Source organism: Rutidosis leptorrhynchoides, chromosome 7 (assembly GCF_046630445.1).
Source record: "Rutidosis leptorrhynchoides isolate AG116_Rl617_1_P2 chromosome 7, CSIRO_AGI_Rlap_v1, whole genome shotgun sequence".
Lineage (NCBI taxonomy): Eukaryota > Viridiplantae > Streptophyta > Magnoliopsida > Asterales > Asteraceae > Rutidosis > Rutidosis leptorrhynchoides.
In genome coordinates this window covers 275,009,975-275,021,976 of record NC_092339.1, presented here as the reverse complement: position 1 = coordinate 275,021,976, position 12,002 = coordinate 275,009,975, and the positions used below count along the sequence as shown (strand labels likewise).

The 12,002-nt window shown below is 36.0% G+C and overlaps 1 protein-coding gene across 1 annotated transcript; it reads right to left on the bottom strand.

Annotated features, from left to right (window-relative positions):
- Window positions 1-7,213: 7,213 nt before the first annotated feature.
- Window positions 7,214-9,258, bottom strand: LOC139860025 (uncharacterized). The gene is made up of 4 exons (XM_071848797.1): window positions 9,159-9,258; window positions 8,409-8,830; window positions 7,509-7,919; window positions 7,214-7,249 (listed from the first exon to the last, which is right to left on the bottom strand). The coding sequence occupies exons 1-4, from the start codon at window positions 9,256-9,258 to the stop codon at window positions 7,214-7,216; spliced, it is 969 nt and encodes a 322-aa protein (XP_071704898.1).
- Window positions 9,259-12,002: the final 2,744 nt, after the last annotated feature.

The window sequence follows — 12,002 nt, the reverse complement described above, 5'->3', positions numbered from 1 at the left end:
AGGTGTGAAAAGTATCACTCGGGGTTCTGCACCAAATTTTGCAACAAGTGTAAAAGAAATGGTCATAGCGTGGCGAAGTGTGAGGTCTACGGACCAGGGGTTAATAGAACGAAAGGAACAAATGGTGTCGGAACGAGTAATGGCGGAGCAAGTAGTGTCGGAGCAAGTTATGCCAATGTAGTTTGTTATAAATGTGGAAAACCGGGCCACATTATTAGAAATTGCCCGAACCAGGAGAACACGAATGGACAAGGCCGCGGAAGAGTTTTCAATATTAATGCGGCAGAGGCACAGGAAGACCCGGAGCTTGTTACGGGTACGTTTCTTATTGACAATAAATCTGCTTACGTTTTATTTGATTCGGGTGCGGATAGAAGCTATATGAGTAGAGATTTTTGTGTTAAATTAAGTTGTCCATTGACGCCGTTGGATATTAAATTTTTACTCGAATTAGCAAACGGTAAATTAATTTCAGCAGATTATATATGCCGGAATCGAGAAATTAAACTGGGTAGCGAAATATTTAAGATTGATTTGATACCAGTAGAGTTAGGGAGTTTTGATGTAATAGTTGGCATGGACTGGCTGAAGGAGATGAAAGCAGAGATCGTATGTTACAAAAATGCAATTCGCATTGTACGAGAAGAAGGAGAACCCTTAATGGTGTACGGAGAAAAGGGCAACACGAAGCTACATCTTATTAGTAATTTGAAGGCACAAAAACTAATAAGAAAAGGTTGATATGCTATTCTAGCACACATCGAGAAAGTACAAACTGAAGAAAAGAGCATCAATGATGTTCCCATCATAAAAGAATTTCCCGATGTATTTCCGAAAGAATTACCGGGACTACCTCCACATCGATCTGTTGAATTTCAAATAGATCTTGTACCAGGAGCTGCACCAATAGCTCGTGCTCCTTACAGACTCACACCCAGCGAGATGAAAGAACTGCAAAGCCAACTACAAGAACTATCAGAACGTGATTTCATTCGACCAAGCACATCACCATGGGGAGCTCCTGTTTTGTTTGTCAAGAAGAAGGATGGTACATTTAGGTTGTGTATTGACTACAGAGAGTTGAATAAACTTACCATCAAAAACCGTTATCCACTGCCGAGAATTGACGACTTATTTGATCAACTACAAGGCTCGTCGGTTTATTCAAAAATTGATTTACGTTCTAGATATCATCAAATGCGAGTAAAGGAGGATGATATTCCAAAAACTACTTTTAGGACGCGTTATGATCATTACGAGTTTATGGTTATGCCGTTTGGATTGACTAACGCACCAGCTGTGTTCATGGACCTTATGAACCGAGTGTGTGGGCCATATCTTGACAAGTTTGTCATTATTTTCATCGATGACATACTTATTTACTCAAAGAATGATCAAGAGCACGAAGAACATTTGAGAAAAGTGCTAGAAGTATTGAGGAAAGAAAAACTGTACGCTAAGTTTTCAAAGTGTGAATTTTGGTTGGAAGAAGTTCAATTCCTCGGTCACATAGTGAACAAAGAAGGTATCCAGGTGGACCCGGCAAAGATCGAAATCGTTGAAAAGTGGGAACCCCAAAAACTCTGAAGCATATACGTCAATTTTTAGGACTGGCCGGTTACTACAGAAGATTCATCTAAGATTTTTCCAAAATAGCAAAACCCTTGACTGCATTAACACATAAAGGGAAGAAATTTGAATGGAAGGATGAACAAGAAAAAACGTTTCAATTGTTGAATAAAAAGTTAACTACGGCACCTATATTGTCATTGCCTGAAGGGAATGATGATTTTGTGATATATTGTGATGCCTCAAAGCAAGGTCTCGGTTGTGTATTAATGCAACGAACGAAGGTAATTGCTTATGCGTCTAGACAATTGAAGATTCACGAGCAAAATTATACGACACACGATTTGGAATTAGGCGCTGTTGTTTTTGCATTAAAGACTTGGAGGCATTATTTATATGGGGTCAAAAGTATTATATATACCGACCACAAAAGTCTCCAACATATATTTAATCAGAAGCAACTGAATATGAGACAACGCAGGTGGATTGAACTATTGAATGATTATGATTTTGAGATTCGATACCACCCGGGGAAGGCAAATGTGGTAGCCGACGCTTTGAGTAGAAAGGACAGAGAACCTATACGGGTAAAAGCTATGAATATAATTATTTGTACTAACCTTACTACTCAAATAAAGGAGGCGCAACAGGGAGTTGTAAAAGAAGGAAAGTTGAAGAATGAGATACCCAAAGGATTAGAGAAACATCTTAATATTCGGGAAGACGGAACCCGATATAGGGCTGATAGAATTTGGGTACCAAGGTTTGGAGATGTGAGAGAAATGTTACTTAAAGAAGCACATAAAACCAGATATTCAATACATCCTGGAGCGAGGAAGATGTATAAAGATCTCAAGAAACACTTTTGGTGGTCGGGTATGAAAGCCGATATTGCTAAATATGTAGGAGAATGTTTGACGTGTTCTAAGGTCAAAGCTGAACATCAAAAACCATTAGGTCTACTACAATAACCCGAAATCCCGGAATGGAAATGGGAAAACATTACCATGGATTTCATTACTAAATTGCCAAGGACTGCAAGTGGTTATGATACTATTTGGGTAATAGTTGATCGTCTTACCAAGTCAGCACACTTCCTGCCAATGAGAGAAGATGACAAAATGGAGAAGTTGGCGTGATTGTATTTGAAAGAGGTTGTCTCCAGACATGGAATACCCGTCTCTATTATCTCTGATAGGGATGGTAGATTTGTTTCAAGGTTCTGGCAGACGTTGCAACAAGCATTGAGGACTCGTCTAGACATGAGTACTGCCTATCATCTACAAACTGATGGGCAGAGCAAAAGGACAATACAAATGCTTGAAGACATGCTACGAGCATGTGTTATTGATTTCGGAAATAGTTGGGATCGACACCTACCGTTAGCAGAATTTTCCTACAACAACAGTTATCATTCTAGTATCAAGATGGCGCCGTTTGAGGCACTTTATGGTAGAAAGTGCAGGTCTCCGATTTGTTAGAATGAAGTGGGGGATAGACAGATTACGGGTCCGGAGATAATACAAGAAACTACCGAGAAAATCATCCAAATTCAACAACGATTGAAAACCGCCCAGAGTCAACAAAAGAGCTACGCGGACAGTAAAAGAAAAGATATAGAGTTTGAAATTGGAGAAATGGTCATGCTTAAGGTTTCACCTTGGAAAGGCGTTGTTCGATTTGGGAACCATCATTTGGCAACTAGCATGAAATATCTCATAAAATTACAAAAATATTAGTAATCATTCATGACTTATTTACATGAAAACAAAATTACATATCCTTTATATCTAATCCATATACCAACGACCAAAAACACCTACAAACACTTTTATTCTTCAATTTTCTTCATCTAATTGATCTCTCTCAAGTTCCATCTTCAAGTTCTAAGTGTTCTTCATAAATTCCATAAGTATAGTTTCATAAAAATCAAGAATACTTCCAAGTTTGCAAGTCTATTTCCAAGCTTTCTAATCCATTCCAAGTAATCATATAAGATCAAGGAACCTTTGTTATTTACAGTACGTTATCTTTATAATTTAAGGTAATATTCATATTCAAACTTTGATTCAATTTCTACAACTATAACAATCTTATTTTGAGTGAAAATCTTACTTGAACTGTTTTCGTGTCATGATTCTGCTTCAAGAACTTTCAAGCCATCCAAGGATCCTTTGAAGCTAGATCCATTTTTCTCATTTTCAGTAGTTTTATCCAGAAAACTTGAGGTATTAATGATGTTCATAACATCATTCGATTCATACATATAAAGCTATCTTATTCGAAGGTTTAAACTTGTAATCACTAGAACATAGTTTAGTTAATTCTAAACTTGTTCGCAAACAAAAGTTAATCCTTCTAACTTGACTTTTAAAATCAAATAAACACATGTTCTATATCTATATGATATGCTAACTTAATGATTTAAAACCTGGAAACACGATGAACACCATAAAATCGGATATACGCCGTCGTAGTGAAACAAGGGGCTGTTTTGGTTTGGATAATTAAAAACTATGATAAAATTTGATTTAAAAGTTGTTCTTCTGGGAAAATGATTTTTCATATGAACATGAAACTATATCCAAAAATCTCGGTTAAACTCAAAGTGAAAGTATGTTTTTCAAAATGGTCATCAAGATGTCGTTCTTTCGACGGAAATGACTATCTCTTTAGTAATTGACATGTAACTTAAATTTCTGACTATAAATCTATACTTTTTATGTTTGGATTCTTAAATTAGAGTTCAATATGAAACCATAGCAATTTGATTCAATCAAAACGGATTTAAAATGAAGAAGTTATGGGTAAAACAAGATTGGATATTTTTTTATCTTTTTAGCTACGGGAAATGTTTAACAAATCTATACAAATCATATCCTAGCTAACTTATATTGTATTATACATGTATTCTAATATATTATGTAATCTTGGAATACCATAGACACGTATGCAAATGTTTTAACATACCATATCGACCCATGTATATATATTATTTAGAACAACCATAGACACTCTATATGCAGTAATGTTGGAGTTAGCTATACAGGGTTGAGGTTGATTCCAAAAATATATATACTTTGAGTTGTGATCTAGCCTGAGATGTGTATTGTCACGACCCCATTTCGATCCCGAAATGTGACGTGATAGGTGTCCCAGTTATAGTTAACGATTTCTAAAGACGACAGCGGAAACGTTTTTATTTCAACACACAAGTACAAGTTTTGTGTTACATGTCGGGACTTAAAAGTAAAGTACAACAATTACAACCATAACATAACAAAGTACAACACTTAAACATAGTGCATGATGATTTATTTTTAAAACGACGTCCCGACATCCTGACGACATCCCAAAAGCCAACCTGAATGTATGCGGACTCCTGCTTAAGGACCTGAGAAAACACATGCTTAAAAACGTCAACAATAATGTTGGTGAGATCATAGGTTTAATGTATATAAATGTATGGACCATAAGATTTTCAAGTATAAACAGTTGTAAATATATTCTAAATAAACATGAGCTCCCGATATCGAACTTAACAATCAAGAACCCGAAATCATGTAGTCTCACTTAGCTAGAGCTACAAAGTCGAAGGTTATGCATTCGCTAGCCTGAAGACTATGCCGGATGTGAGGAGTCACCCTCAAATAGATCTATCCACATTATTCGCGTTTACCATAAACAAGTAATTAACGATATCAGAATCGGGGTTTAAGCTAAGTCACAAACTCAACACAATATAATATAGTTTTAAGCACTTATGTCCATAATGTAAAACATAAAAGAAGCATGTTTCTCATCCCAAAATAGTAAGTTTGCTAAAAGCAAGTAAAATGGGACTATGATACTCACAGGTGATGTTATGCGGTATAAAGCTTGGATTTGTGGTTTAAGTACTTTGATGTACTTCGAGCTCGGGACCTAAATACATAAGTTAAGGTCAGAGGTGTGGTATTACTAATATTAGTAATACTAATGATTTGATTTATATTCAAATGTAACATAGTGTACTCGGCTTTTAAAAGACGGTTTCTCGGTTTACAAGTTAAGGTTTCTATGTGGACTGATTTTACAAGTAGTTTTAGAAGTTGATTTCTTATTTAAAAAGTAGTGATATAAGGTAATTCTTATTTTATATGTGAAGGTATATGTGTTGGAGGTCTAAAAATATAATATTTGTAATTTATATCATAAAAATGAATTTTATAGAATTATTTTACTACAAGTGGACTGTTTTGACTAGTTTAAAGTTTAATATCACTAAAAATAGTAAATTAATTTATTTAGACTTATCCTTTTGAAGTATTACTCCAATATAGTTATATTTTAGTTCAAAAATTCGTTTTGTTCAGAAAACATAAGTTGTGTACGTTTTCTTTATATTCTAAGTGGTGACAGTTTCAACAAGTTTAAAACCCATTATTTAAATGTACAAGACCATATCCTAATCATTTCTTAAGCTTTTTATATGATTCCAAAGCCTAACATGTTCTATTTTTAGTCTATTTTATAATGACAATCTCCTAAGTTTTCATATCTAAACGTTGCTACCTCATTTTTGGTGATACATGTGTGTTGGACAGATTCTGTCCAAATCAGTACCCATAAAAAGTAAAAATACAAAAGAAATACTTAAATTACTTTATAAATCATGGGATTTTTACAGAAGGTCTAGGACTCATAAAAGTTTTAGAATCTAAAAAATTCTAGTATCAAAAGTGAGTGTAATTATTTTCTAAAAATTCCACCAAATGAAGACTGATTTGGTTTCTTTGTAAGTTAAGAACTAACTAGTAATCTTAATACATTTTAGCTATATCCCTTTTCATTTTAAGTTTATTTTAGGTCGTTAAACATATGTAAAACATATTTTTAGTTACTTATGATCAAGATTAGAGTTAGCCATGTAATCATCATTGAGTGTTTTTAACACTCTAGATTAAGCTTTTACACCCATTTCTCTTGAAAGTAACTTGGTAAGAAATAAAAGAAGTGTTCTTGGTAATTATATCTTGAGTAATGATGATGTATGAGTTGATGAAGATGAACAAAGAAGAAAGAAATGGCTGTAACTTAGAGAGGATTTAGTGAATGATTAAGATTAGTAAGTGAGTTCAAGAGTTACCAATTTGATCTTATGGGAATGATGATGATGGCATGTAACATGGAGAAGAAAAAGAGGTTAAATGACTAAGCACACTTACTAGCTAATCATGCATGGAAGTGACATGTGTATGTAATGTGGCATAAGGAGAAGAAAAGAGAAGATGACTAATCAATCTTTACTTAGTTAATTATGCATGGAAATGACAAGTGTTTGTTATATTTGCATGTAATTAGTGCTAATTAAGTAATGTTAATTACATGTAGTCTTTTGGTTAATCTTAGATTAGTTTTAAGTTTAGATGTAAGTATATAATTAGGTGTTATAATCTTGAGTAAGACTTAGTTAATGACTAATGTTGTAGTATTTTACTAACTAGGTGGATTAAGGATGATTACTTAATCAATTATACTTGATCATGTTATATACTTAATTTCACAAGTATACAAGTGTGTAGTTTTTTTTCATGTCTTAGGATTTATGGTGGTAAACTAGGGTTTCTAGAAATTGTGTATATGTATAACAATCCTCGATCAATCAAGACTTAAATGTAAGACCAGGGTTATACAAACCCTAAAATAAATCAAGACGTATTTTATTAAATATACTAGTCAAGAAAAAAAAATTCTAATTTTGAAAGGTTAGATTAAATAACCTAGTAGAAAAAGTTAGGGTTATGACATTACCCACCCGTTAATAAAAATTTCGTCCTCGAAATTTAGGTGGTACTTGACGTTTGTGTGATATCGGTGAAAAGATGTGGATACTTCTGCCTCATGTGGTCCTCCCGTTCCCAAGTAAACTCCGGTCCTCTACGAGTATTCCAACGAACTTTGACAATCGGAATACTACTATGCTTTAAGCGTTTAACCTCGCGATCCATGATCTCAGCTGGTTCCTCGATAAAATGAAGTTTATTGTCTATACGAATCTCTTCCAATGGAATAACGAGAGTGTCATCGGACAAACACTTCTTTAAGTTTGAGATATGAAAAGCATCATGGATACAATTCAATTCTTGAGGTAGTTTCAAACGATACACCACAGGACCAATCCTTTCAATTATCTCGAAAGGTGCAACATATCTCGGGCTTAGTTTTCCTCGTTTCCCAAATCGAATCACACCCTTCCAGGGAGACACTTTAAGCATGACTTTATCTCCTACCTGAAATTCTAAGGATTTTCTTCGAACATCAGCATAGCTCTTTTGTCGGCTCATGGCAGTCTTCAATCTCTCTTGAATCTGAAAGATTTTCTCTGTAGTCTCATGTATGATTTCTGGACCAGTGAGTTGTCTATCACCCACTTGACTCCAACATAGAGGTGATCTACATTTTCTACCATAGAGAGCTTCAAATGGTGCGGCTTTAATACTCGCGTGATAACTGTTGTTATATGAAAATTCTGCTAATGGTAGATATTTATCCCATCCATTACCAAAATCAATAACACATGCCCGTAGCATATCTTCTAGGATTTGGATGGTCCTTTCACTTTGTCCGTCAGTTTGCGGATGGTAGGCAGTACTCATGTCCACACGAGTTCCTAAAGCTTCTTGTAAAGATTGCCAAAATCTTGACGTGAATCGACTATCACGGTCGGATATAATAGAGACAGGCACTCCGTGTCTTGAAATAACTTCTTTCAAATATAATTGTGCCAATTTCTCCATCCTATCCGTCTCTTTCATAGGTAGGAAATGTGCAGACTTAGTGAGACGATCGACAATCACCCAAATAGTGTCGTAACCACTCACGGTTCTTGGTAGCTTCGTTATAAAATCCATGGTTATTCTTTCCCATTTCCACTGTGGGATTATCGGTTGTTGTAACAACCCTGACGGTTTTTGATTCTCCACTTTGACTTTCACACAAGTCAGGCATTGGCTCACATAAGTGGCAACGTCAGCTTTCATGTTAGGCCACCAATAAAATTCCTTGATATCGTGATACATTTTCCCAGTTCCAGGGTGAATTGAGTATCTCGTCTTGTGCGCTTCATCTAACACAAGTTTTCTTAATTCACCATACTTTGGTACCCATAGACGTCCTGCAAAGTATCGGGTCCCATCACCCTTTACTTCAATTTGCTTAATCAATCCTTTAATCGCCTCATCCTTCCAATGTACCTCCTTCACAGCTTCTAACTGAGCATCTCGGATTTACAAAACAAGATTTGCACGAATAGTTATATTCAGTGCTCTAACACGAAGAGGTTTAATCTTTTCCTTTCGACTCAACGCATCGGCAACCACGTTAGCCTTCCCAGGATGATAACAGATTTCGCAGTCATAATCATTCAACAATTCAACCCAACACCGTTGTCGCATATTTAATTGTTTCTGATCAAAAATATGTTGAAGACTCTTGTGATCCGTAAATATAGTGCATTTAGTTCCATACAAATAATGTCTCCACATTTTAAGGGCAAAGACAACAGCTCCCAATTCTAAATCATGAGTTGTATAGTTCTGTTCGTGCACCTTCAGTTGTCGTGATGCATAAGCAATGACCTTCTGTCGCTGCATCAAAACACATCCAAGTCCTTGACCGAGGCGTCACAATAAACCACAAAATCTTCATTTCCCTCAGGTAAAGATAATATGGGTGCAGTAGTTAGTTTATGCTTCAATTGTTGAAATGCAGACTCTTGTTCCTTTAACCATTCAAACTTCTTTCCTTTGTGAGTCAGTGTAGTTAAAGGTCGCACAATCTTTGAAAATCTTGGATAAACCTTCGGTAATATCCAGCAAGACCTAACAATTGTCTCACTTGAGTTGGAGTCTTAGGAACTTCCCAGTTGCCAATAGCCTCTATCTTGGCAGGATCAACATGAATACCTTGGCTACTAACCACGTGACCCAAAAATTGTACCGACTGCAACCAAAAATCACACTTTGAAAACTTGGCGTATAATTGCTCTTTCTCTAGCAATCCAAGAATTATCTTCAAGTGTTCTTCATGTTCTTCTTTACTTTTAGAGTAGATCAAAATATCGTCGATGAATACGATAACAAACTTGTCCAAATACGGCTTACACACACGGTTCATGAGATCCATGAATACCGCAGGTGCATTAGTCAAACCAAATGACATGACTAAGAATTCGTAATGGCCATATCGCGTCCTAAAAGCTGTCTTAGGAATATCATCCTCCTTGACTCTTAACTGATGATAACCAGATCTCAAATCAATCTTCGAATATATACTAGATCCTTGTAGTTGATCAAACAAATCATCGATTCTCGGTAGTGGATACCGATTCTTAATCGTCAATTTATTCAACTCTCGATAATCTATGCACATCCTCAAAGATCCATCTTTCTTCTTTACGAACAAGATAGGAGCACCCCAGGGCGATGAACTAGGTCGAATAAATCCCTTATCCAACAGTTCTTGTAATTAGTTCGACAACTCTTGAAATTCTGAAGGTGCTAATCGATACAGTGGTCGACCAATAGGTGCAGCTCCCAGAATTAAGTCAATTTGAAATTCAACTTGCCTATGTGGAGGAAGACCAGGTAAATCTTCAGGAAAAACTCCAGGAAAATCCTTTACTACCGGTACATCCTCAAGTCGCTTCTTCTCTGACTCTATCGCCTTTACGTGCGCGAGGATGGCTTGACATCCTTTTCTTAAATATTTTCGAGCCTTCATGCAAGAAATGATGTTGAGTTTTGCGCCACTCTTTTCTCCTTGAACTACCAAAGTTTCACCATTAGCGAGAGGAATACGAATGGATTTCTCCGTGCAAGCAATGTTCGCATGGTTCTTAGATAACCAATCCATACCAATAATAACATCAAAACTACCTAACTCAACAGGCATAAGATCGACTTCAAATAGTTTATCAGCTAACATTAGAGCACAACCTTGAAAGATCTTATCTACTTTCAAAGTTTTGCCATTAGCCAATTCTATGATATACTTAGTATCTAAAGCAGTTGGAGGTACGTTAATTACGGTACTAAAGTCCTTAGAAATAAAACTTCTATCAGCACCACTATCAAATAGTACATAAGCAATGCAGTTGTTTAGAAGAAATGTACCCGTGACTAAATCAGGATTTTCACGAGCTCCTTTTGCCGAGATATTAAATGCTCTACCTTTTGCATTTCCATCCTTCTTAGCATTCGGACACTGATTCTTCATGTGTCCCACTTGTCCACATCCATAACAAGTTTTAGGTTTGTTTCCAGTTGGCTGTGCGAGATTGACTGTACAATCTTTGGACATATGCCCCACCTTTTTGCACCTATCACAAACAATAGTAAAAGCTCCATAATGATGCTTATAACATCGATTGCAATAAGGTTTCTTGCCATTATAATTCTTCTTGGCATTAGAATTCTCAAACTTGGTGGTATCTTGTTTCTTCTGGTGAGAACTATTTCCTTGGTTCTCGTTCCACTTACGCTTACCGCCTTGAGTTTTTGTATCTGTTGTTGCTTCCGAGTTTTCATGACGTGTAATCTAATCCATTAGGTTGTGTGCCATTCGAAGAGCACTTTGGAGTGTTTATGTTTTGGATGACGTTACATTACCTTGGATTTCTTTCGAAAGTCCCCACACATACCTTTCGATCTTCTTTGCTTCAGTAGTAACTAACTCCGGACACAATAGGGCAAGTTCTAGGAATCATTTTGTATATCCCGTAATGTCATTCCCCTGAATTTTCAAATTCCACAATTCCATTTCTAATTTCTGAATTTCGTTTCTTGGACAATACTCACTGATCATTGCTTGTTTAAATTCTTCCCATGGCATTGCATACGACGCGTCCATTCCTGCAGGCTGAGCATAATTGTTCCACCATGTCAGGGCACCATCTAGAAGAGTACAAGTAGCAAACTTTACTCTATCCGTATTTGCACAGTTGCTTATTCGAAAGACTGACTCGAGCCTCTCAAACCAACCGGTCCTTCTATTCCAGTGAAAGTTTGAGGTTTGCAGTTGGAGAACTCCTTGTAGGTACATCTTTGTGGAACATTATTTCCACTTGAACCTCCAGCTTGACTCGCATTAGCTTGCACTCTCCGTGCCTCAGCAGCGGCTAAAGCTTCATTAACCCTTTGACTAATCATCTCGTCAACTTGAGCGTCAGTAAAAGTCCTTCTGTTTGCATTATCCTTCATGATAATCAAAAAGAGACATCAATTACTTAGAGTAATATATACAAAATAAATAGTAGTGATTGTACATAATGGCACAATTAAGGAAATGAACTAAACTTCATAATAATAAAAGCCTTTTCCATTAGCACTTTATAATTACAAAACTTGGGTAATATCTACCCATTACAGTTCACTTAGATAATTTGCTAGTAC